General features: G+C 41.8%; 1 protein-coding gene across 1 annotated transcript in view; it reads left to right on the plus strand.

Annotated features, from left to right (window-relative positions):
* Positions 1–27734, plus strand: part of ABCC4 (ATP binding cassette subfamily C member 4 (PEL blood group)) — a 250307-nt gene that overhangs the window by 125198 nt on the left and 97375 nt on the right. The window contains exon 20 of the mRNA XM_066580593.1: positions 17762–17841. Within this exon, the coding sequence (XP_066436690.1) occupies positions 17762–17841 (80 nt within the window). The remainder of the gene's footprint in view (positions 1–17761; positions 17842–27734) is intronic.

A 27734-nucleotide genomic window follows, 5' to 3' on the forward strand; every position in this document is an offset into this window, starting at 1 on the left:
GAGAAATCATTTTGCTCATATTGGGTTCCTGTCATGAGGGCTTAGATAAAGAGCTTAGTCTAAAATCTCTTAAAGTTCAAGCGTCTGCCACTAGGGGCAATAAATAATTTCCTCATAGGCAATCACCTTCTGTATTGTGCTCCTTCCGAGCTGTTAATCTAATTTAAACCTCCCCGATGATTCATCGCACCTCAATGGGATTTATACTTAGTATTAAATTCTCCCATGTCAGAAGCTCTCACACATTCCAGCTGTCATCGCCGAATATATATTCTCACAACGATTGGCATGTTTATTTTGAGCGTGTCTAAAGGAAGCTTGATGACACTGTATTCATATAAGGGCTCTACAGACTTTGGGTTGTAGCTCCTTATATCGCAGAGCGTTTCCGTTAAAATGCACTAATCATTCCTAAGACCACAGCCACGAAACGTGAACAATTAGGAGCGTCCTACGACGCCGATTTGTTTTGTCTGATTAACTAGGCTACTTGAGAGGTCTACTCTTGTGAAATAAGCAGCACCTTCATTTAGATCTTGTACCCAGGAGGCTTTCTGTCATTATAGTTTACATTTCATTTTGCATAGTGATGCTGGAGCTCAGATGTCTTGTATGAAGATTATTTTGCATCATGCTAATGTGAAATCCTCCACGGCGGCTTCTCAACAAGAAATGTCAGATTACAATTCACCGCTATCACAATCTCATGACTTCCAGCATTAGATTGTGTAAATTCTAATTTATTCGAACAGTCGTCCAAAGAACATTTGTCTGACTTTATGAAAGTATATAATTGTTCTGCTGGCATATTGTAGTCGCTGGCGACCTTACAGGCCGGCAATTCCATATACATAAGGTTCTCCATGTTCGGAGCCAGGCTGCTGTATTCGCTGCTTATGATATAGATATTAGCTTGACAGGAACAGAATATATAGTGTTTTATTGTCATACGTAGCCTCAGTGGCAGTTTTAATGTATTTCACTTTTTTTTTCTTAACGGTTGCTGCCTTTTTTCAGATCCCATTTCTATTCTGTGAACGCCACATGGGAATATTGATATTTGTATACTTTGGGTTCAATTAAGAAAATGAAATGCTTTAAAAACTTTTTAAAGTATTAAAAAGATCAGTGGCATTCAGATACCGGGAAGAGGATGAGTTATGAAATTTTTAGAAAACTCAATGTTTCCGTCACTCAGAATTCTATGTATATTGCTTCTAATTGTGTGCTTCTACACTTATTCTTCATCAGCCATGTATAACCTATACTATATTGAATAGTTGACTGTGTGCTTGCAAAAACGAGGACAGACACTAGGGGGAATACCTTGTTAGGGCCTGGACCATGTTCTTTCTTTGCTCTTGATGCTGTCTTGACTTGACTGCAGTTATCAAGAGCAGTGCACAGCGAAGCCAGTACTACTTTACTTACAGGCAGCATACAAAGAGAGGACAAGATAAAGGAACAGTGAAGAAAGTTTGCAAACCAAAATCTGAGAATTCCACTTATCTCCCTAGTTGGTGCCATCAGTATGTTTAAAGCTGCTACATGAGGAGGATTGTACTGTAAACTGATATTATGGCTTGCCCCTTCTTCTGTAACCTGCCCTGTATTGTAACTAACCAGATAAAAAATAAAATATTGCACAAAATGACAATTCGGAAAGTACTGTTACAATAATATCAGATCAACCAACTACCTTAGCCTCAATAATATATACCCTTTATATAGCAACAACGTATATGGCAGCACTTTACAAATCAGAGAGTACGGACACTAGGGAGTTAAGGTTCCTATACACAGAAAAACTGTCGGGTGCATGAGTGCCTGACCGCCGTCCAGATGAATATAATGCCTGTGCTTTCACACAGGAGAGATAATCTGTCAGAGAATGGAGGCGGAGTGGATCGGAGATCGCTTCCGTCCGACCACCTCCATTTACACTGTATAGGCAGGTGTTCAAAGATTGAACACTGATCGAGAAGTAGTCGCTCTGTTTCAACATAGTGCAACGAAGTGACTAGCAAGTACTGAGAAACTTTTCGCTTAGTGCCCTCTTAGGGCATGTGTGTACACGGGCCGACAGATTATTTGGGCAACTATCGGCCCATGTAAAGGTACTTCAACAAATCTAATCAACAATTCAAACAATAGGACTGACTTCCCTAGTCATAAGAGCTTACAATCTAAAAGGAAATAGTGGCACAAGACGTAAAAGTGCTTGGTCTGTACAATGGTCCATCTTTTGTATAAATAGGGTAGTGCACATAAGGATGTATGCACGCACAGCAGCATATGGAGGATATGTTTAAAAAAAAATAGTGTATGAACATATACTGTGATGTCCGCATACGTTACTATGGCCCATATATATGCCAAAAGAGTGGGGTTTTTGTTCACAATCAAAGTCAATGAACAATGAACTGGCATACCGTTGCATACATATTTGCATACGGTTGCGTTTACGTTTTTTTTAGAACACAGAGGAAAAAAATATATTATCTGAATGACCCAAATGTGATGTGAATAGAACCACGTTTCAATGACCTATTGAGGGCTCAGTCAGACAGACATTTTTTGCTGCGCATTTACTTGCGAGAAACGCATACAAAACGCATGCAGCGAAAAATCGCATGACCGAAGCATGCGTCACAGTTTAAAAATCGCACTTGGGTGCGTTTAAAATTTCTCACATAAAGTGCAGTGCCATCGCTATCCCCTTCTGTGACAGCTGCAGCAGGGGATTCCTTGGATTTGAAACCAAAGACATCTATTCATTGAATCCAATGAATAGCTGAGCGCTGCCTCTGATTGGCTGAGCGCAGGGACCAATCACAGGCAGTGCTCAGCTGTCATTGAATGGCTGTGGGCTGCCTCTGAATAATCACAGTGCTCAGCCAATCAGAGGCAGCTCTTCCAGCAGACGGGGATTTTAAATCCCTGCCTGCTGAAAGAACTTCAGAGCAGTTCAGAAGGACAAGCGGCTATACGTGCCTGAGCCCTGATAGCAGCGGAGAGGTGTGTGTATATGTATGTATATATATATGTGTGTGTGTGTGTGTGTGTGTACATATATATTATATTTATTTTATTTATTTTTTTACACATTCTAGGGATGATTTTCAGGGAAGGGCTTATATTAAAGCCCTTCCCCAAAAATCACTACAAGGTTGCCAGCAGCCCATTGCTTTCAATGGGGCTGCAGAAGCACTGGCCCCATTGAAAGCAATGGGAGTGGCAGGGGAATTCTTCATCCCCGCGGGGAGTCCCCTTATAACAGTGTTTAATGATGAGGAGACTTCCCACGGGGATGAAGAAATCCTCGGCCACAGCCATAGCAGAGGATCGCGATCTTCTCTGCGTGTTGTCAATGGGTTCGGCGCTGCTGCCGCCAGCCCCATTGACCGCATCCAAAGAATCCTGATGCCGCACTTACTTGCGTTTTGCAATTCGCTGTCCTATTCTTACTGGAGCAAATTTTTTGTGCAGGTAAAAATCGGACATTTGACTGCTGCCATTGAAAAGCATTGGTTCTAATAGATGCGAATCGCAAACGCAAAAAACATGCACAACACAAAACTCTCGTCTGACTGAGCCCTGATGCTACTTTTCCTTAATGTAGGAGGAGGTATCCTAAAGAAACAGGAATTCATTCATTAAAAATAATTTATTTATTTGTACATTGTAAAACTTCAGTCTCCTTCCAAGTACTTTCCATTTAAAGCCATATTCTGTCCAAATGATTTTTGCACTGCTCAGAGCTTTTTTTTTTAATGCGTCATTATTGATGTCTTTTAGTACTTGTAATGTTTTTTGCTTCACCTTTTCTACAAGAACAAAGGGTTTACCTTTTGAGGCCTCTTTTAACCTGAAGACATAAAAAAAAGTTGCATGCCGCGAGACCGGGTGAATACGGAGGTCATCATGTCGGTTTTCATCAAAAATTATTTAACTCTCAGCGCTGTGTGGGCAGGTGCGTTGTCATGATTGAAGAAGAAGCAGTCACCTGTTTGCCACAAATCGGGATATTTTCTCCGTACATCGTGACGCAATCTTTTTAAAACTTTTAAATATAAATTTGGTTGACTGACCCTGTTACAAATTCTGAGTCCACTAGCCCTCTCGCATCAAAGAAATAAATAAATGTTGTTCATATAAATCAGCCAAAACAGGTGAAAACTGAACAACTTGTAAAAAATTACTAGAGCGGAACACAACCTTCCCAAACCACGTCAGCTGGCGCACCGCCTCAGAAGGGTTCTGCAGACATTCATCTAGCAACAGATGCCTGTACTAGTAACCCCCCCCCCCCCCCCACCAGAAGTAGTTTCCTTTTTGTTTTCGGTACCCCTCCTCTCCCTACCCCCTTATAATCATACTAAAAGTCATCATCTTCATGTTAACATGGTCATGGATGTAATAAAAATATTGTTGTGTCTATGGCATTAAAATAAGCAATTCCAATGGATGGACATCCGAAGGGTGGTTGCTATCATTGCTGATATCATTTAGTGTATGCCTCTATAATGACCAAAATATTAGAATGCTGCTGAGATATTAGCAAGTATTTCCTTTTATAGTCAACCTTAGACTAAAGGTGATATAAACGGTATAGCAGCATGTAGTAGAATGTTTGCATGCTGTAAGTGAATGGAAGCTTCCTTACTTATGTCCAGAGGCAGAAATCAGTTCTGATCAGTTTTCACAACTGAGAGCTTGCTGCTGTCAGTGGTTCAGCATAGATCACCTCCTTAGATTTCTCTAACAGTTCATGAGTAATTGTAGGACAAGAGATTCTTATATGCAATCTTATATGATTCTACTTTTAGGTTGATGGTGCCCCTGACCTCATGGGGCCCAGTGCAATTCACAGGTTGCAAATATGGTATGTCTACCTCTGATCCAGTCTTCAAAATTCTTAAAGGGGTTGTCCCGCGGCCAAAATGAAAATTTTTTCACAGCTCAGTCCCCCATGTTCAGCAAACATCACAAACTACCCATGTAAATCGTTTGTATAGAGCGTTTCTACTCACCGTGAAGCAGTTTTATGAAGTTATAAAATTCTTCTTCCAAGATGGCTGCCGTCATTTCCCAAGGTGCACCGCTGGTCTTCTCCCACGGTGCACCGCGGGTCTTCTCCCATGGTGCACCGTGGATGTTCTCCAGTCTGAGCTCCGCTGCCGATTACACCCACCTCATTGGCTGATCGGCACCACGTGACGGGGCGGAGTTACGCGATGACGCAGAGAAGAGGGAGGAGCCAGGACGCAGCTCGTGAGCCCGGACCATCCAGAAGAGGAATCTTCAGTGCGCAAGCGCGACTGTTCCTGCGACCAGAGGAGAAGTTTGGTCGGCGCCATGGAAACGGGGACGCCAGCACAGGGGGGGGGGGGGGGGACCCCTGTAGGTAAGTATATAACTTCTGTATGGCCAATATTTAATGCACGATGTATATTACAAAGTGCATTAATATGGCCATACAGAAGTGTTTAACCCCACTTGCTGTCGCGGGACAACCCCTTTAAATACAAGGTATCTCAAAAGTTAGGAAGCACCCATATAAAAAACACTGTTTGGCAGATGATCCAATTTTAGACACAAACTGCGGAGGAAAAAATAAACTCTGTAGGCCCTTAGGTCAGCAGCATGACGGCCATTTTGAATACTGCCATCTTGGATTCAACTTCAGCTTTTGCAACAGAAAGGTAGGCGTGTGTCAAATCAGATTGGTAGAGAGTTTACTAATAAAAACAATAGTGTGCTTCATCTTAGCATAATGTTACTCGTTCTTTTGGTAAAACTGATTTTTATTCTGTACAGGCAATATGATTGATTGTGTTATTGCACGCAGAATGTGTTGGGAACGTCCTCATATCCAATGAACATTGCAGAAGATTTCAACCAATGCCGCCCAAAGGGTTTATCCGAAAGTGCTGTGTTTCTCATTCTATAAATTCTCTCCAATGGTCCGAGTCTTCCTCTGTTAGGTGTTGCAGATATGAATCTTCTAAAGGTGCCATGGTTAGACCTAATTTCCTGAATTGAGACTTGACCAACCACACTTTTTTGAAACAGATGTACTGTGGGCTCTTACCGAATAAGGCCAGAACGGAGATTGCTGTTGCTATATCCGCAGCGGTTTTCGGTCACCCAACTTTCAATTTATTGGCAACAGAACAGAATTTGGCAAGACGTTTAGCAACTGCACTATGGGTAATGGCAGGCCTGTTTGGGTTGCGTTGGTTGAAATTGTCAAGGGACTGGGGTCTGGGTACAGGAAGTCCCTAGGAGAACTTCCTACTACCCCAGTCCCTAACTTCTTGCCCCCCTGGGTTAAACTCCAAGGGCGACAACTGGGCGACAGTTCCTACACTCCGCTAGGGATGCGGGGCAGGAGTGGTTACAAACAAACACAGAGACAAACAACACAAAGGCAGGTCAAGAAATCCGGAGGAGGGTACACAGTACAAGGGATCAGGCAAAGGTAAGGTCAGGATACACACAGTAGTCAAATCAGGAAGTCCGTCAAAACAAGGAACGTGAGTGCTGCAGAAGAACAAACCAATACTGGCACTGCTGGAAGGAAACAGACACATTTAAATGCTGTCAGAACTCCCACCCCAGCAGCTGAATGGGGCAGGGAGCCTGACAACAGCAGGGCCCAATCAAGGAGATGTTGAGAACACCGCCCCCAGCCTTGCGGAACAGACGGATGCCAGGGAAGCACGCCCTGTAGTCATGGAAACTGGGATGCAGGGCGGCACCCGCCGCGTCCCTAGCAATCCGACGGTGGCCAGGGGAGATCACTAGAACCGGGGCTCCTCTGCACCGCACTCCTGCAACCTGGGTGGTAGGACCGGTAGTGCGGGCACAGAGGCCCCGAGAGTCTCCGGTCCTGATTAGAAATGTTTTGCAATGACATATGTGCTTTGTTCACTGGAAATGAAGATGATCTCAACATGTTCTCCTTGTGATAATGCCATCAAACACATCGCCTGTACAGAATAAAAATAGCTGTTTTAACAAAAGAACGAATAGCGTTATGTTAACATGAAGTACACAATTGTTTCTCTGGTGAAATGCTCTACCAGTTTGATATGTCACACACCTACCTTCCCATTGGAAAAACTGAAGTTAAATCCAAGATGGCAGCATTCAAAGTGGCTGTCAAGCCGGTGACAAGGCCTAACGGACGTATCTCTTCCTCCACAGCTTGTGACTACAATTGGATCATCATCTGCCAAAGTGTTTTCATTTTATATGGGTGTTTCCTTACTTTGGAGACACCCTGTATGCAGCACAGCTCTTATCATCTTGATAGTTTGCCTAGATAATAATATTGTAACCTCTCAGCTGTAAAAAGTTGAAAGTCTGAAAGGATTTCTCAAATCACAGATGGGAAGCAGAGATCTTGAAAACGGTGAAGTGAAACTCAAAGCATATTAGAAAGTTGCAGAACTTTCCAGTAGTTTTAGGTGGAATTACCCTTTAAGTAAATCATGCACAACACTAAGGCATCCAATGATACACTCGTGCAGTTCCTCAGTTTAACAACTCTTGGGAACTTTAATAACTGCCATACTGAAATTTCTGCTAGCTTCACAAAGTGTATTTTCTGGTGTCTCTTTATAGGTAATTAATTTGAAAATGGCAGACAAAAGGGAGATTCTAGAGTTCAATCAGTTTGTTAGCGGTGTATTGTTCGAATAAAAATGACATGGCATCAGGCCAGATCTGCATAAAGGATGACTGTAACTGCATCCTCCTGAGCTCAAAAGAGGATCTTCCAAGAAATGTGAGTTGTAAGATGCGCAAGACAATTTACCTAATGTGAAGGTAAATCCCAGAGGCTGTGGCACATGATTTTGGGTCAGATGAACTACAATATGCCATTGTCTGGCTATATTTTCACTGCTCGACAGTTTGCGTTCAGCTTTATTTGCTTCATTGCTTGTCACTGTGTTACAAAACCCTCCGGAAAAGGTGAGCGTTCAAAGCTCAAGGATATTAACCAGGGCATGTCCTAGAGATTCTCATGAAACATTGAATTAGATAGCTATCATGTTTTGGGCTGAGGAATAGTAATTCAACTGTACATAACCAAATATAAAACATCAGTTTTACAACTTTGTTGCAGTTTTGTATCGATGCATTTCACATAACAGGGGCGTAACTAAAGTCTCAGGGGCCCTGATGCAAAAGGTGAGCTGGGGCCCCCCCTCTATCTGTACCTGTACCCATACCCATACCTAAACCATGCTGCACAGAGACATAACTTGAAGCTTCTGGGCCACAATGCAAAACCTGTAACAGGGCCTCCAACTATAATGCTTTATTCATAGTACTGGGCTCCTTGTATGGAGAAGAGAGGCCTTATGGGCCCCATAAGGCTCCTGGGCCCGGGTGCAACCGCATCCCCTGCACCCTCTATAGTTACGCCCCTGTCACATACTGTGTATAATAGTATACTGTGAGCTGCCTCTAATAATGTGCGCGGGTTGCATTTTATATTTTATCCTAGGGTTTTTGCATGTAAACATTCTTCGTGACCTTTTTTTTGTCCCTTTTTACTTTCTTTTGAGACTTTATGCGAGGTTTTCGGTTATTTGGCGAGCACTAAATCACGTCCTGCTTGCATCCAGTGATCTTTTGTGTTTTACAGTCATTATATTTTTAGTGATTATCTTTCGATGTGATAAAATCAGTTTGTTTAGCGCAGAACTTGAATTTACACATCTGTGTTTGCTAACAGGCTTCCAAATCAAGCATATTTAGTTTACCAAGCCGCCTTGTAAGTTATGATGGCAAGAATGACCCTGGTGACAGCCTCTGTGACAAAAACTAGGGACTGTAGCTACTTAGGCCCTTTTGCTTTCAGGAAAAAAATGTTTTTGGGAGTTACCCCAGAGGCACTTGTAAAGTGGGATGACCCAAACAAAGTTTGAATACTTATGCAACTCCAGTCATCAAAGTGCTCTGTATCATCTTGGCACAATGAATTATACAAAGATTGAACATGTTGCTGCTGTTAATGATTTTTAGTTATGATCTTCCTGAATATAATCTGTGTTGTAGTTACAGTGACTGCAGATGAATATTCATTAGGGGCTCAACAACTTTTCAGCCCTCTTGAAATCCGCTATCGCTTCATGCTGACATTTACTAGTTTGATAGAATGGTCTTATAGTAACTGGTGACCTGTAAGGATTGGTTAAATTCTTGCTCTTTAGCCAGTTGAACAGTGTTTATCAGCTGGTGTTCAGGTATAGTGTTGATTGTCGTGATCGGCCAGGCGATAAATTTTCAAAATCATATTGGTTCATCCCGAATTTTAGCAAGAATTTTCAGAAAATTGTTTTACTAGTAAGAGAGAGTGTCTGTGTGTGATAAAAGTGGCTCATTTGTTAGCACTCTTGCCTTTCAATGCTGGGGTCCTATTTTCAAATCCCATCAAGGGTAAAATCTGCTTGGACTTTAAAAAAACTCCATCCAGATTTTGCGCTTGGCCAGATTTGAACCTACAACTACAGCACTGCAAAGCAGCAGCAGTAACAACTAAGACACTACAGAGGAGGAGGAGAGCAATAGCAAAAATAAGCACAAAGAGAACATAAACACCCATCCAGATGTTGTCTTTGTTCAGTTTTGAACATAGAACTCGAGTACTGCAAGGTACCACCACTAACAACTGAACCACCATGTTTGGTCCCACTTTTCTGGAGGAGAAGACACAAAGTGGCATTCAGAAAAACATGCAGATGTTGTCCTTGGACAGATTTTAACTCTCGCTGTCAAGTGAAAACCCCCTGGATTTCCTGTTATTATACTTGGCTTTCCGCTTCCGTACACCCGGTCAGGATCAAACAAAATAAACCCATATGAACGGACTTCCTGTTGTTGTGTTTCAATCTTTCCTTTCCATGAACGATTTTCTTCCACAATGTTCCTTTAGAAGAACCTTATCAGAGAGATCGTCTGTTGCACGGCCTCCTAGGACACGTATGGGCCAGTTTGAACTACTTTAACGTTGTTCAGCCATCAACCTTCTTCTGTCTTATATGTGTGGCTAGCTTAAGCCTTGACTTTCCTAGGCATAGAAAGCACAGGTGTGATACAATGTCAAGTATTTTCATACCTGGATGAAAAGACTTTAGCGGATTGGCTGCAAATGACTGAAAACACCTGCAAGAGCAAAAATGGATAATTAGCACCTGAGCACATTTCAGTTCACGCAGTTAAGTATTTTACAGCATGAGCATGGAAAGAATAATACACTCTGTGGTTTGATGTCTTTTATTAAGCAACAAAAGGTTTTCGAGTTATTCACTTCAGGTTTAGCCTCACCATTGTGTAGCAAGGGAGGTTTAATGAATCATTGTTTAACTTAGATAGGGAAAAGTATTTGAGCATTAAATAGTCTAGATGTGTACATAGCACGTCTTTCAAAGGCCTTGTATTTAACAGTGATTAATTGGCATTCAGTGGTTATTTAATTACTTGTGGAGAAATCTAAGAGCAGTGTGTATTTTGATTAAGATATTTAATATTATAGGGTACACATATCTCTTGTGTGTGTTGTACAATTGGATATTGCATGGAATTCTTAAGTTTGGCTTTCACACTAGGGTGCTTGTAGTACATAATGTCATAGTCCAGGAGCTAGAAGTAATATTTATGACAAATGAGAAAACATGACTTGCTTAATGTTTCACTCGCAACCATATGAAATAAAGGTTTGGCACGGTGTTAGCCAGTAGAGTAAAGTGCGATTGTTCTAAGTAAGAGAAACCAAGTAACCTTGTAGATATGATACCTTTTAATGGCTTACAAAAATACATGATGTTACAGCAAGCTTTCAGGATATCGCCCCCTTTGTCAGGCTAATGAATGAAACTAGTTTGGATGGTACATAATTATAGCATACAGATGCAGAGGGGAGGACACCTCTTGATCTTAATAAATGTTCACACACAGAAATTTGAGACTTAAAACACTAGACAGTCTGAGCAGAGAGATAAACACTAAACGTTATCTCTAAACGTCCTCAGCTCAGTGGACTGATTTAGTGTTTATCTCTCTGCTCAGACTGTCCAGTGTTTTTTTAAGTCTCAAATTTCTGTATAAACATTTATTTAGATCAAGATGGGTGTCCTCTCTCCCCTCTGCATCTGTATGCTGTCGCCCCATTGGAAGCAATGGGTTGAAGGCAGCCCCCGCAGGGATTTTCGGGGAAGAGCTTGAAATATAAGCCCTTCCCAGAAAATAAGCCCTAACTGCTTGAAAAATTAAAAAAAATTATACAACACCTCTCCGGCGCAATCGGGCTGCGGCATGTCTTCTCTGTGGCTCATCTGGACTGTTCTTCATCTCCGCGGGGAGTCCCCTCATCACAGTGTTTAGTGATTTGGGGAGTTCCCGCGGAGATGAAGAAATCCTCTGTCACAGCTGTGGCAGAGGATCACAATCTTCTCTATATGTTGTCAATGGGGCCGCCGCTGCTGCCGCCGGCCCCGTTGACCACAAGGTAAAAGGAATCCCCTGCTGCAGCTGTCACAGCTGCAGTGGGGGTAGCGATGGCACCGCACTTCATGTGCGAATTTTGAACACACCCAGGTACGATTTTTTAAGCGGTGACTCCCGCTTCGGTCATGCTATTTTTTGCCGCATTGTTTTGTGTGCGTTTCAAGCAAGTAAATGCGCTACAAACAACACTCGTCTGACTGAGTCCTAAGTTGTACTTAATGAACTGTGTTTTTACAGGTCATTGGATAGACTAAATAAAAGAATCAAAATCATAAAACAAAAATACATGTTTAGTATCGCTGCGTCCGTAAAAGTCCAATCTATCAAAGTAATACATTATTTACCCTGCACGCTGAACATTGTCCGAAAAACCATTAAGAACGCCAGAAATTAACTTTTTTTGGAAAAAATGCAATAAGAAGTGATGAAAAAGTCGTATGCATTCCAAAATAGTAGTAACACAAACTACAGGACATTCCGCAAGAAATAGGCCCTTGCACAACTACATGGAGGGAAAAATAAAAAAGTTATTGCGCGCAGAAGATGGCAGAAGAAAATAATTTTAAAAAAAAACAACCTATATAAGATTGGTATCGTAGTAATCATATTGACCCACAGAATAAAGTTATCATGTCCTTTTTGATGCAGTTTGTGGGCCGTAGAAACATGTCACACCGAAAGATGGCGGATTTTTTTCCATTTTCCTCCATTTAAAACTTTTTAAAAGTTTTTCAGTACATTATATGGTACATTAAATAGCACCATTGAAAAATACAACTCGTCCCGCAAAAAACAATCCCTCATACAGCATCAGCAATGGATAAATAAAGGAGTTATAATTTTTCCAAATGAAAAAATGCTTGGTCACCAAGGGGTTAAATAACTTGAAAATGAGACGTGCTGCTATTATGCAGTTTTACAAGTATAATCAGCAGGTTTTAATTTTACAGAAATATATCAATTACTTTCTGTTACAAAATTTTTTTACAAATTTGTCGCACAGTGTTATCTGCTGTGCTCAGGTTAAGGTGACACTTCTTTGAGTGCAGTAAAGCTCCCTTTAAACAGGTTATGCCATCTTAGACATTTAAGGCATATTCACAAGATTTGCCATAAATGACTGTTAATAGGGAATTCCATCTCTGAGACCTCCACCTTTTTGAGTCCCATGACCCCCCTGCTGTCAGCCAGTGGTACAATGCAGGCCGGTAGAGGTGACTGTGCATGTCTATGGGAGTTACAGAAACAACCAAGCAAGCTTGCTTCTAGAAGTGAATTAATTAATTAATTCAGTATATCCATCTAGTAATCATTATCAGCAGTTCACAACATTCAGCTGATTTTCAGATCTGAAGGACCAATAATAGTTCACGTTTTGACTTATGATCCCTTGTTGCACAGATACTGCTATATCCAATAAACCATGTGTCATCATTGCCAATATGGAATGCAAATACTTCTTCTTCCTCTGAGCCATAAAAGAATTAAACTGTCATTTTGAAGCCCAAAATGTATAGCATTGTAAGATAACATATATAGGAATACATATGTCTTATTCATTTCCATTGGTGGCCTTCAATCACTTACTTTTTGTTGTAAAGTATAAAACCCAGCCTTGTTATGAAAGCTGAAACTGCAGTGACATGCTAAGACTTTAAAGGTGGTTTCCAGGGAAATACCATTGATGACCTATCCACAGGATAGGTAATCAATGTGACCAGCTGGGGTTCGCCTCTTGGGACCTCGGGCGATCAACTGATCGACCGCCTACTATCAGCGTCGCTATACGCTGGGGTACAGAGCGAAAGTTGCTGCTCCAACCTCTGTGCTGTAGGCAGAGCTCTCACTCAGATCAATAGCAGCCTTGCAATTACAAGCGTTGGCCACTATAGAGGGGTTGGAGCAGCAACTTCCATTCGGACCTCTCTGTATTGTGGCACTGTCACCAGGCGCCCATTCAGCTGATCAACTAGTGATGACAACCTTAGGTCATCGGTGGCTTTTTCCTGGAAAACCTCTTTAAACATCTCCAGATATCTTTGTTCTGTGATTGTATACATGCCTTTAACCCTTTCCAATCCACTGTCTGCCCTCTGAAGACATTATAATTTAAGACTGTACAGCTCCGATGTTGGAAGACATCCGTCGGGGTTTTCTTACTGTATATTGCCAGCCTCCCTGCTGTCGGAGCCTATCCAACATGTCACCTCATGCAGTACTGGCTTTAGCCAGCAGATAGCGCCGTTGTATAACAGTTTAAAAAGAGTAAGCCCCCCTAGGAAAACCAGGATACAAATTGGATTAGAAAGGGTTAAATGTTGTGTAGTCCAGGCCTGATCATGGAGGATATTTGTAAAGCTTTAGTTGTTTTACATTATATATAAAGTGACGGTCACATGTATATTTGCTTGTAATGAAATGCTGGCATTGTACAATATGAAGCAGAGTCTTTGGGGGACAGCAGGAAGTTTGGGCTTCTGCTCAATGCTCATTTCACCCGTGCAAGTTGTTTGTCTTCGCACTGGGGGAGTTGGAACTGTTAACATTGCTTTTGATCTTCTGCTTATCAGAAGATGAAGAATATCTGGAATGCAATTTTATTCAGAGGCTAATGTTCATTTGAATATAGCTTAAATGCTCTAAAGGCCTAATCACATCTCTGTTTTTCTTTTAAAACGAATCTTCTCCTCCCCGCGGGTATCCTTTTTAATCCCAGTACATTTCTGATAGGTACAACTGTAAATTACATTCTGAAGGTTTAAGCTCCATCCTTAAGTTTGTGGCATTCAATTAGCAATTCCACTACCCTGAAGAAATATCATGATCCGCCACTTGATTTTTATTAAACTTATCTCATTCTGGTAAAGTCGTCATTTTTTTTTTTTTTACCTGAGACATGTACTTGAAAAGAAAGCTAATTCTGCAGCTCCTTTTTCAGTTTAGTCATATAGTTCTAGTTAGTATGTCTATATTTTCTAGGAAAGACCCCCATCAATGCAATAATTTCCAAGTCTTCGATTATACAAATTGGCATGTAATGGGATAATTATGCTAATAAAATAAAATACCATAATACAAGTATATCATGAAAAACAGAAGGTGAACTTATTAAATCAGTCGACTTAACTATAAATTTTTTCTTGACATTCCTACTGAAAATGATTTACAGTAGACCGAAATGCTGAAAATACAAAAGAACTCAATATTCTAGAGCAAAAAAAAATGCAAGACTAAAAGTAGAGGCGTTTTGGTTGCAATATTCCTTCATTTAGGGCTCGGTCAGACAAGCATTTTTTTTGCGCGCCTACGTGTCCAAAATAAATTACGTGTATTAGAACCGTTGCTTTCCTATGCAGTGTTGACATCTGTTTTTTAGAGGCGCAAAATACTTGCACCTACAAAAGATAGGAGATGCGTGACTTGAATGCGTGCCAGTAAGGTCCGTGGTATGCGTAAAGACAGAGGTGACAGGGGATGAGGGGATTTCCGGTGGGTTCTGTTAATCCCCGCGGGGAGTCCACTCATCACTGAACACTGACAGCACTGTCACAGTGTTCAGTGATGAGGGGGCTGCAGCTGGGACGAAAGAATCTCCTGCCAGAGCTGTTACAGAGGACCGCGATGCTATCTCATTGCTTTAAATGGGGCCGGCGCTGCAGCTGCCCTTTTGAAAGCAATGGGAAGAAGTCAACCCCTGCAGCATTGATTTTCAGGAGGGAGAAAGGGAAAAAGGTCCTTAAATATAAGCCATACCCCGAAAATCATCCCTAGCTGTTAAGAACATTTTTTTTTTCTCACCTAGAGGCGGTGTCCGGCTCTTCTCCCTGTCCCCGTCAGTCTTCATCTGTATTCCGGTGGCCGAGGATTGAAATTTCAATGAATGGCTGAGTGCTGCCTCTGATTGGTCACAGCGCTCAGCCAGTGTTCAGTGATGAGGGGACATTCATGGAGCAGCTGCGCTTCTACAAGCACAGCTGCTCCACACACTTTTTTGCTCACTTGTAAAAAAATGCACGTAGCTTCGGCCACGTCCATTTTGCACATCCGTGTAGCGCACTTATTTTGCTCGTCTGACCACGGTCTTACACAGGGCATATAGTGACTGGTGATTATGATACAAACGAAAATGCCTGCTTCCAAACTTGCTGGCTGAGTCTTTTTAAAGAGAGGTAGTGGTAAGCAGAATATTACTGTTGTATTTCTGCTATTTCACTTATCAGTTTTAGTTTTAATGGACTCTATGAGTAGCTTCACGCATGTAATTGTAATCTCTGGTAAGAGAAGCCAAGTGCATGTGCAGATGGCTGGAGCGATAATCGTTGCATATAAAAGGACCTTTAATTGGGACAGACTACCTCTATTTTACTACCTTTGCCCCCAATGAAAATAGAAGGGAATAATGAAACTCAAATTTTCAGCTTTTTACCTATTTCAAATGACTATTATATATGTGATCCATACAAAGCAATTACACTGTGTAACATTTTTTTCCAGCTAATAAGTGATATTTCCTAATTGCTTACGTTTGTTTCAAAAGTGTAGAAAATTACTATTAATCCCAGCAGACTTCACTTGAAGTTTGAAGTGAACATATTTTCAATTAGAAAATGTATGACTTGTAATGGATCATATAGGAGATCACTATGGGATCTGTTTCTTCACATCGTTCAGGAAAACTAAATATTAATCAAAATTATTCCCAAATGGTGTCATTTCTGATGGTTCTCCAAGACAGTTTTACCAGGTTTCCCTGCTAACTAGTAGGGAGTTCAAGGTGCACAATTTGTCACAGCTCTAGAGGAGGAGTCTGCAGAGTACAAACACCTTGGAGACTTGTTCTCTTAGGTGTCCAAAGCAAAGGTCAAAGTGCTTGTCATGATTGGACCACGGAGAAGATCCTGGAGTGAACGGAATTTCTCTACTAGCTTGCTACTAAGGAGAAGGTGGTTTGGAACAGCTTTATCATAGTGGTTCATTGCTTCCTGGGCAATCACAAGGCAGAATACTATGTAGAGTTGGCTTACAATCTGCTGGAGACCTGCATTACAAAGTCCACAACCTTGATGCTAGTCTTGTTAAAATCATGGCTGCTACTACCAGGATATACAGGACTTGGAACACGGCTACCAAGGGCAGTATAATGACGGAACATGATGTGAAACTAGGGTGACGTATAATTACTGTTATCAGAGTTCTGCAAAAAAAATTGTAAAAAAAAACCACTCCTGTTATAACTTAAAGGGGTTGTCCCGAGGCAGCAAGTGGGTCTATACACTTCTGCATGGCCATAATAATGCACTTTGTAATGTACATTGTGCATTAATTATGAGCCATACAGAAGTTATAAAAAGTTTTATACTTACCTGCTCCGTTGCTGGCGTCCTCGTCTCCATGGTGCCGACTAATTTTCGCCCTCCGATGGCCAAATTAGCCACGCTTGCGCAGTCCGGGTCTTCTTCTTTTCTGAATGGGGCTCCGTGTAGCTCCGTGTAGCTCCGCCCCGTCACGTGCCGATTCCAGCCAATCAGGAGGCTGGAATCGGCAATGGACCGCACAGAAGCCCTGCGGCCCATGAAGACAGAGGATCCCGGCGGCCATCTTCAGCAGGTGAGTATGAAGACGCCGGACCGCCGGGATTCAGGTAAGCGCTGTGCGGGTGGTTTTTTTAACCCCTGCATCGGGGTTGTCTCGCGCCGAGCGGGGGGGGGGTTTAAAAAAAACAAAAACCCGTTTCGGCGCGGGACAACCCCTTTAAAGTACAAAAATGCTACTCTCCTCTTTAATCCCCCTATTATTCAGCTTCAGCGGTCTTCTGCTGGTCTTTGTTCACAATCTATCAATGTTAATATGTCATACTGGCCTGTGACTGCTGCTATTCCTTGGCCCCAGTGGTCACTTACCGGTATCATGGCTCAGTGCTGAGTGTTGCTGTCAATAGCATGTCACGTGACCGCCGAGGTCACTGATTGGCTGCAGTGGTCATGTGCTGGCAACTTGTAAGCATTGTAGTAACAACTTGTATAACAATATTCTTGTAAGAATTGGCTTTGGCTGTGTATGAAATATGTTCGTAGAACTAGAGTAAGTTTTGTGTTGTCTTTTTTATCCTATTACTTACCGAGATCTGTAAGCACATGGTATGTTCTATTACTTGTTGATTTAAAAAAGATTTTTAGCTCTCGTTTTAAGGCATTTACCCTCGAAAGCATATTTCGATGTGTTCCTCTTTTTTCTTCAGGAAGGATTCTGAACCGATTTTCCAAGGATATTGGGCACCTGGATGACTTGCTACCTTTTACATTTTTGGACTTCATGCAGGTAAATAAAACTCTTTTTCTCTCTCTCTTTCTTTGTTTTTAATGTTTTTTCCTATACAAGATATGATTTCACAGACAATAATATTCTAAAATAAAAAAGTGCTAAAGCAGTACAGAAGTAGACATAATATAAAACTCACTTATCCAATTCTATAACCAGGGAAGTACACATTGCTATGACAGTGTTTGCACAGATATATAGCTTGGACTCGTAAGGTCTGTTTGCACACCATGACAATATATGTCATGATAAAAGAGTACAACTACAGTCACTTACAATGTCCCAATCACGTAACATCAAAAGTCTTAAAGCAAAACAACTAAAAAAAGTAGAGCTAAATTGGGGTAGTAAGGCTGTGTGGGCAGAGGAAAGGCTCAGTTTGGTGTAGGCATGCAAGAAGCCCCAGATACTGGTTAAGAATCTAGAAATGAGGCAATTATAGCTAATTTAGTTTTGTGTGATCATATGGAATGGATAGTGATTTTCGGTCCCATGCAATTGTCATTGTTAGTGGACAGAGTAAATAAAGTAAATGGGTATATGCATTATGTAGTCAAAACATTGTAAAATCGATTAAACTATAGATTCATACCATGAATTGCAATATTTGGAGACAATCCCTCTATGGGTATCATAACTTCCATTTGTCCTTAATTTTACTGAGATAAAAAAGATATAGTGTCTTTTAATTGTTGCACTTTAACTTTTTAAATTAATATTGGTTATGGGATTAAAGAGACTCTGTCACTTTTTGCACCCCTCTGTGAGAGCAGCGTAAGGTAGTCACATTTCAGCGATTTGATTAGAGTGATTTGTCTGTGTATGTATCTGTGCAGTTGTTTTGGAGAAACATGCATTTTTTTCAGTCATAGCACATACATGGAGGACTACTTAAAGGGGTTGTCCCGCGCCGAAACGGGTTTTTTTTTTTTTCAAACACCCCCTCGTTCGGCGCGAGACAACCCCGATGCAGGGACTTAAAAAAAGAACAGCACAGCGCTTACCTGAATCCCCGCGCTCCGGTGACTTCTTACTTACCGGTTGAAGATGGCCGCCGGGGTCTTCTCCCTCCGTGGACCGCAGCTCTTCTGTGCGGTCCATTGCCGATTCCAGCCTCCTGATTGGCTGGAATCGGCACGTGACGGGGCGGAGCTACACGGAGCCCCATTGAGAAGATAAGAAGACCCGGACTGCGCAAGCGCGTCTAATTTGGCCATTAGACGGCGAAAATTAGACGGCAACCATGGAGACGAGGACGCCAGCAACGGAACAGGTAAGTGAAAAACTTTTTATAACTTCTGTATGGCTCATAATTAATGCACAATGTACATTACAAAGTGCATTAATATGGCCATACAGAAGTGTATAGACCCACTTGCTGCCGCGGGACAACCCCTTTAAAGTAGTCCTGGATATTCATGAGCTGCAGGCTTGCTACCCCCACCCCGCCCTCCAGCCACTGATTGACTGCTGTCTGCCTATCACTGTGCAGAGAGAGCGCTGCCAGTCATTGGCTGGAGGGTGGGTGTGGCTAGCTGCAGCGCATGAATATGCAGGACTAGTTCTGTGTCTACATGCTAATAATAAAATGCAATTTTCTTCAAAATTACTGCCCTGATGCACGCAGCAGACATCACTGCAATCAATGTCACAGTTACTACCTTACGGTGCTTTTAGTGAGGGCTGCAAAAACATGGTGACAGTTTCCAAAGTTAATTGGGTGTTCCCATTTTAAACAGAGACTGCATAGCCACAGAATATGCCAGAAATGCCTGATGGGTGTAGGTCCCACCTCTGGGGCACTCACTTATTGGAAAAATGGGGACCGAATGATTTCTATCTGCGAATTCATGAAGACCCGAATGCCCTCTTCTTTCCAAAATCAGCAGAAAATAGTGATCGCGGCACTTATTATATAAGCGCAGTCTTTTATTTGATTTGATTAAAACATACTGTAATGGGCTTGATGCTCGTTCGAGTATTAGCGTACTCGATGGTGCTCGTTACTCGAAAACGAGAGAGAAAGAGCTGGGGACCCGGCGTCCCACATTACAAAAATGCTTGAGCCTCCCATTGTAGACCATGGGGTTCGTTACTCGAGTAGAGCTCTCGAAGTTTACGAAAAGCTCGACTCGAATAACCCGGACCTGAGCATTTGGGTGCTCGCTCATCTCTAGTAGGGACTGGGGGTAAGGGTGACCTCTGAGACCGGAGGAGTGTTTCCCATGGTGTGGATGCTGCAAGAGACAGCTTCAGGCTATAGAGTGACCGTTTAGTGGGCATTTTGTGATATTGCTGCTTTTACAGGGAGGCTAGGGATCTATTACTTTGTTGGGGGAAGAGTACTAGGTGCTTTATTTTTTTTTGACAATGTGTGTAGATGTATTACCTATTTTGTGCCACTTCTTCTGGATCAGGTGACCAAGCTCAGTTCTGTTTTTCCTCCATTCACTGCCGTTTTGTCCATTGCGGTGATGCTTGTGGCTTCCTCTCCTGTCCATACCCTGTTCATTTCTGGGTTGAAAATCTGTGATGGACGGGCCGACAGGTTTGGAAGCCTTTTGAGTCTTTGCTTTGGGTGAACGTAGTAGACGGACCTTCTGGGAGGTCATGGGGTGGGCCGATAAAATGCTGGCAGGTCATGGGGTGGGCCGATAAAATGCTGGCTCACAGACCAGCGCAGAGGATGTGTGATTCTATAGTCTGTAGGACCAGGGTGTCATGCTATTGTCTAAATATGGATTTAAACAAGCTGGGGCAGGCACGGGTGCAGTGGGAGCCGGCAGAGCGCGGAGAGCTGTGTTACAAGTCAAGAATGCTGTTCTCTATCTAGATGATTTCTTGCCCGGAATACACCTTTAATCTCAGTTTATATGAATATTCTACTCTGGCATTTTAGCACTTGAATTGGAGAAGGAGTTGTAAAATACATGCTGTAATAGTATACAGAAGGACTGTGTCTTGGCAGTAGCGTACAGATGTTTTGTGCAGACATGTTTCTGGCCCAGTGACAGGGTTATCTGCTAATGCTTGTGGATTGCAGACAGTGAAAATGCCAAGTTTCTGTCATACTACTGTTGATATTCTTGAAAAGAGGTGCTTTCTGTATTACAATCTTTACATGATAGGCGAGGGTTCAGACTCGTGTACCATCTACAGTATATGCACTATGACACATTTCATGCTTTTAAGAAATTAACCCTATACTTTTAGAATTATTAATACACAGGTAATATATTGAATAGTTGAAGGCATTTCTAATTAAATTTTTTTTTTCACATTTAAACTCCACCCACTCCAAACATTAATTTATTAAATGTACTAACTGTGCCAAGCAGATACTCTGGTATCATGTTATCTGACCTATGACATCACCAGTTTTTCAAGTGATGATATCACAGTGACGTCCTGTATTCAGGTCACTTGGGCTTGTAGTTATTCACTACTGGCTAGTTAGTCCTGATGATGTTCCATTTCATGGAAGGCTTCTGGCTGCAGCATGTTTAATCCCCTTGTGACCACAATGCACCTTTTTACTGACCTCACTAATGGACATTAAATCCGCACAAATATCTTTTTAAGGCAATGGCTTGACTGACTACTGACAGCCAGGCTACTTTACTAACAACCAGGTTTGAACAGAAAAACCTCAGATCCTGGCAGTTTAGCCTCTTAAATGCCACAATCAAGCCTGCAAAAGGCCTCCATGTCTGCCATGTAACTCAGCCTATTAGGCCCCGCCTCCTGCTGAGTCTAATCAACTGCTGTCATAGGTTTAATGGAAGCACTACATAAGTAAGGCAGTGTACAATCCTAGCAATCGGATGATCACATCTTCACGTCTCCTTTAGGGACTAAAAAAGTGTCAAAAAAGTTCAATAATGTTTAATTGAAAGAAAAATATCAGTTTTAAAACTGCATTTTCCCCTTCAAACACACATTTTAAATGGAGAAAATACCACCAAAAAGTTAAAAAAGTAACACATAATAGGTATTACCACGTTTATAACGCAGATAATTAAAAGATTTTGTTATTTATCTTACATGGTAAACACTGTAAAAATAATTTTAAACAGTAATGCCAGAATTGATATTTTTCTTTTGTTAGCCTCCCAAAAACCGTAATGAAAAACAATTCAAATGTACCCCAAAATGATACCAATAAAAACCACAACTCTTAGAAAAATAAAAATGCTATGGGTCTTAGAATGCGGTGATGCAGATTCAATTGTTTTTCTTTGTAGTAGTAAAAATTGAAAAAAATCTATATAAGCTTGGTATCGTAGTAATCGTACTGATCTTGAAAAGAAAATTGTTATGCTATTTTTACCAAATGCTGAAAAAACATATCCCAAAAACAATGGCCAATTTTTCTATCTCCCCACTCCCCCCCCTCCCCAAAAAAGTCACAAAAGTTATATAATACATTATATGTACCCCACAGTGGTTCCATTAAAACATACAACTCGCCCCCCAAAAAAACAAACACTCATATGACTATGCCACAAGTTCTGGCTCTTGCAATGCGACGACGAAAATCGTTCGGTCCTTATGGCCCAAAATAGGCTGGCAATAACAAACATATCACCACTGCAGCCCATGTGAATGCAGATCAGATGGGAGCAGTGAGTGAGTGTATGAGGTGAGTACTGTGTGTCTTTTTCATTAGACTCCCCCATCCACCTCGCCAGCATTGATTAACACACTTTAAGTCCCTTTTAATCAGACTGTCCTGGTAACGAGTATAGCATGTTGATTGGTGATCAGTACTTACATTCCCATGCGGCAGACGATGGATAGTATAGGAATGAACGATTGTTAATAAGATGATTTGTCAGCATACAGATAGCATTGGTCAACAGCACATTCCTGTTTACACGGCAGGATCCAATGCAAGCATTTTTATGCTCGTGTAAAAGATCCAATCAACCGATGAATGTGTGTTTACCTGTTCATCGGCTAATCATGAGCATATTCATACAGGCGGATTATCGGAAAATCAAACGTTTATATGAACGTCTGTGTCTAATCATCAGCCCATGTAAAAGTAGATAGATATAATAGGTATTATTGTATCTTGACACCACCGGAAGCTAGTATAATATAGGTAGATTGATCGGTAATTTAACATTCTGATGGATTGGCCTAAAAACGAATGCGAGAAAAAGCTGATTTGAAATGTGACTGGCATAGGAGTGGTCATAGGATAGCTTGATATTACCTCTCGGTGTAGATTGTAATTGTTATTTCTCCTTCTCTATCACTTTGCTTGCTGTTGGATTGCCTTGCAGCGGTCTGGCAAGCAAAGAAATGCGTTATGAAATGTCAGAGCCTTGTAGAAACAATCTGCTCTCACGGAATGATAACAAAGATTAAGCAAATTCTGAATGCGTGTTGGCTTTGCAAAGCCGGTGTTTACTGCACCTATTGAACAAAACCAGGAGTGGTTATTTGTAAAGAAAGAACAGATTAGCTGTAATAAGGTAAAAATAATGATGTCTTATTAAGAATAAAAGAAAAAACTGTAACTCAAGATAATAATCTCCAAAGACACAAAAGATTTCTGTGCCAAGAAGATTGTAAGAGATCAAAGGTATTACAATATAATGCTATTGGCTACTGCTCCAGTTCCAACTTTTATTCATACAACATGTATGATTAACCTGTACAACTAGATTTTTAACAATTAAAATGTAAATTCCTGTGCATTGTAAGCTCGTAAAGGCAGCCCTTGATCATGACCGCTGTTAACCCCTTTTCGCCTCGCCTTTACTCATGGCAAAGGCTGTGCTGTCAAGTCAAATTACTGTGGCAATGACAGGGTTACAGCTAGTGTACATGGGGTTGGGCCATGTGTGCGTGCAGTAAATCCATTGCTAATTACGCCTTCTAAGGAGTGATAGGTTTCAACGGTGTTATGGTTTAAGAAGTAAATAGGTGGGGAGGATGTTCGTTTATTACACTCACAATTTAATAAAGCCCATAAATCACATATGACTGATGACATTGTCTTCTCACGCTTCTCACACATCTTTGTTTTACTTGGAATACAAGACATATGGGCTGCATTTCCACCTCGTGCTATGTTGTGTTCTAGTATTATTTTGTAGAATGTATTGCATTAGCACATTTGGCCTGAGCAAATTCTCATTAAAGGGGGATGTCTGATTGTAAACTATTGAGAGCCTACCCTCAGGATAGGTCATCATTACTAGATCCATAGGGGACTGTTGCCAGGGATCCCCACCAATTATCTGTTTTCGAACTGATTTCTGCAGGAAGCAGACAGCTCCATTCTTACTGCAGTGGCCAGGTTTGGTATTGCAGGCCCAATTTGCATTGAAATAAATGGGAACTTTGCTTGTAATACCAGGCCTGCAGAAATCAGCTCTTTGCACGAGCCAATCACCAAGTAAACAGCTTATTGGTGGTCGTCCAGAGTGGCAGACACCAGCTGATCTATTACTGACTGCCTATCCTACTGCTAGGCCATCAATAGTTTACAATGGACAACCCCTTTCAAGTTGAATGAGAAAATTTTCTATCTATTGGTCTTCCCGATTTGAAACACTGAAATTTAATGACACCCAGATACATAAATTTAATATCAATAAAAACAGAAACTCAAACATTTTCATTTAGCAAAACTGTCTGACAGTAAGACTGTCCTTGTTGCCTATGGCTTTCATTTCTCAAGTTGCTAAGGAAAAATTAAAGCTGCGCTGTGATTGGTTGCTATGAGCGACAAGGACAGTCTTGCAAGTTTTATTCTGCCATAGTCATCGCTAGGGGGATATGAGACACAATGGCTGCCATGAAGATAGGAGAGTGTTTTCTGTCCTTGATTTTCACGTCTGCCAGTCTGTTGTTAGTGTGCAATATCATTTTTGAACAAAGTTTGGTGAAGATCCCCCCAGCGGGCCCACAATTCGTAAGTGGTACTCTAATTGTAAGGAAAAAAGTTGTATATGTAAGCGAAAATCATTCAGCCGTCCGCTGGTAAGAGTGGAAACAGTGGAGCGCGCCCGTGCGAGTGTCAGACAAAGTCCTCAGAAGTCCACCTTCAGAGCAAGCAAAGAATTGGGCATCCCACTGCCAATTATGTAGAACATTCTGCACAAACGTTTACCATGTTATCCCTACGGAGTGCAATTGTTACCGGCCCTGAAAACGGATGACATTGTTAGGCGACATTCTTCCTGCGAGAGGATGCAAACTCTAATGAAAACTGATGGTTTCATGGAGTCTTTAGTGTTTAGTGATGAAGCCGCCTTCCACCTTTCAGGCACAGTTACAAACACGATGTCAGAATCTGGGGAGGAAGGGGGGGTTCCACAAGCCTACGTGAAGCATATGTGCATGTTCCCTAAGGTGAATGTGTTTTGCGCTAAACCTGTAGGAAAGTGTGCGGTCCTTTTTTTTCCCATGAAGAAACCGATATGGAGCAGTAAATTCCAAGGTTTTCTTTTCCAACAGAACGGGGCAGCCCCCCATTTTCACAATGAAATCAGAGGGGAGCTCAATAGGCGACTACCAAACAGATGCATTGGCCGTGCAGGTCGTGACGATAGTGAACTATTTCCATGGCCTCCACGTTCCCCCGGACCTTATGCCTTGTGATTGTTATGTTAAGGATAGAGTCTACAAGCACCCTTACCACCACTTATGATCTGCGAGTACACATCACAGAAGCCACTGCATCAGTCAGTCGTGATACGTTACTACGTGTATGGCAGGAACTGTCAGGAATGTGTGTGTATTAATGAAGAGCTATAGATGCTTAATCAAATCGAGCTGCATGGTAATCATTAGAAAATTTCAAATGAATGAAATTTTAAAAGTCTTTTAGAATTCCCTTAACAGGAATGTGTCATCAGACCATTGCACATCATTTATTGGGGTTATCCAGTTTCAGCGAAAAAAATGTAGACCCCTTTAATGTCATAGAACATAAAAAAATAAGTACTTAACCGTCCTCTAACCCAGTGATCTAATACCAATGGTCCAGCAGTCGCTCACCAATCGCTGTTTATGTGTGGAAATCAGTATCAAGTGACTGTGAATGCGCTGCACGGATTTCAAGATGTTTTAAGTGTTCTCCAACCTTGTTAAGCATTACAGAAAATGTTTAAAGGGGTTGTCCCGCGGCAGCAAGTGGGTCTATACACTTCTGTATGGCCATAATAATGCACTTTGTAATGTACATTGTGCATTAATTATGAGCCATACAGAAGTTATAAAAAGTTTTTTACTTACCTGCTCCATTGCTAGCGTCCTCGTTCCCATGGAGCCGACTAATTTTCGCCCTCCGATGGCCAAATTAGCCGCGCTTGCGCAGTCCGGGTCTTCTGCTCTCTTCAATGGAGCCGCTCGTGCAGAATGACGGCTCCGTGTAGCTCCGCCCCGTCACGTGCCGATTCCAGCCAATCAGGAGGCTGGAATCGGCAATGGACCGCACAGAAGAGCTGCGGTCCATGGAGGAAGAGGATCCCGGCGGCCATCTTCACCGGTAAGTATAGAAGTCACCGGAGCGCGGGGATTAAGGTAAGCGCTCCGGTAAGCTTTCTTTAGGTCCCTGCATCGGGGTTGTCTCGCGCCGAACGGGGGGGGGGGGGGGGGGTTGAAAAAAAAAAAAACCCGTTTCGGCGCGGGACAACCCCTTTAAGTACTTGTTTTTTAATGCCAGGGAAGAAATAGCCAAATGTTAGGGTGTGCCAATGTGTTTTGGAACCTTTTTTAAAATTGTATTAAAGGGGTTGTCCCGCAAAAGCAAGTGGTGCTAAGCACTTCTGTATGGCCATATTAATGCACTTTGTAATATACAACGTGCATTAAATATGGGCCATACAGAAGTTATATACTTACCCCCCGGTGTTGGCGCCCCCGTCTCCATGGCCGACCGAAGCCTTTTTCTCCCTCGATTAGACGCGCTTGCGTAGTCTGCTCTTCTGTCCCGTTGAATGGGGCCGCTCCGGCGTGCTCACGCCGCACAGGGCTTCTGCGCAGAAGGTTGGACGGGGAGGGGGGAGGGGGGCCTAAACTTTATCATCTATCTTTAACATTGAAAGTTTCCCCACAAATAATTAAAGTAATAAATTGCTCCAATATTCTGCTATATACTCTGTATTAAAACTTGTTTCCTGAGGGCCAATCTCAAGCACTGTAGGCTCTGTTCACATCTGTATCGCAGATCCCATAATAAATAGTGTAGCACGCAGCACTGTTTTTCAGTAAAAGGACAAACACTATTGCAACTAAAAAGCCAAGTTTCCCAACGTCCATTTTACTTCTATTCACATTGAACGGTGTAATTATTTAAACAAATGAATGAATATCTATCACATCAAATGGTAACCACATTACCCAGTCCTACTCACCTTGTGTTTCTATGAGTCAGATTGCTTGTTGGATCTGTGTATCATTGCAGATCTGCATTTCAACAAGAGCGATATCAATTATGATAAAGATCTTTTGACACTTGTTTTGTTTGCAGGTGTCTTTTATAAGACGACCTCTAATCCCTTCAGGAAGAAATAGTTTCTCCCTTTTAAAGAGTATTAAGTAAATATAAAGGCTCTGATCCTTGCCATTGTTGCCGATTCTTTGAGGGATATTTCCCAACATTCATTGTTTAAATGGTTGTCAGGAGGAATCAAGTGAGACTTGATAAACAATGCAGTAACTGGTTCATCTCATTCTTTGTACTGGAGCATTTTCTTAAAGGATTTGCATTTAAGAAGTGCTTTTTGGGGGAGGTACACTTAGGGTCACTTTCAGCCTTTGGAACCTTTGCTAGTTTCACCACGTTTTTTTTAAAATACAGACTGGGTGTACAAATCTAGAGCTTAGCTTGCTGTGGTTTGACTAGGCATGGTGCACATAGGATAGAGACC

The sequence above is a fragment of the Eleutherodactylus coqui genome, chromosome 1 (assembly GCF_035609145.1).
Source record: "Eleutherodactylus coqui strain aEleCoq1 chromosome 1, aEleCoq1.hap1, whole genome shotgun sequence".
Lineage (NCBI taxonomy): Eukaryota > Metazoa > Chordata > Amphibia > Anura > Eleutherodactylidae > Eleutherodactylus > Eleutherodactylus coqui.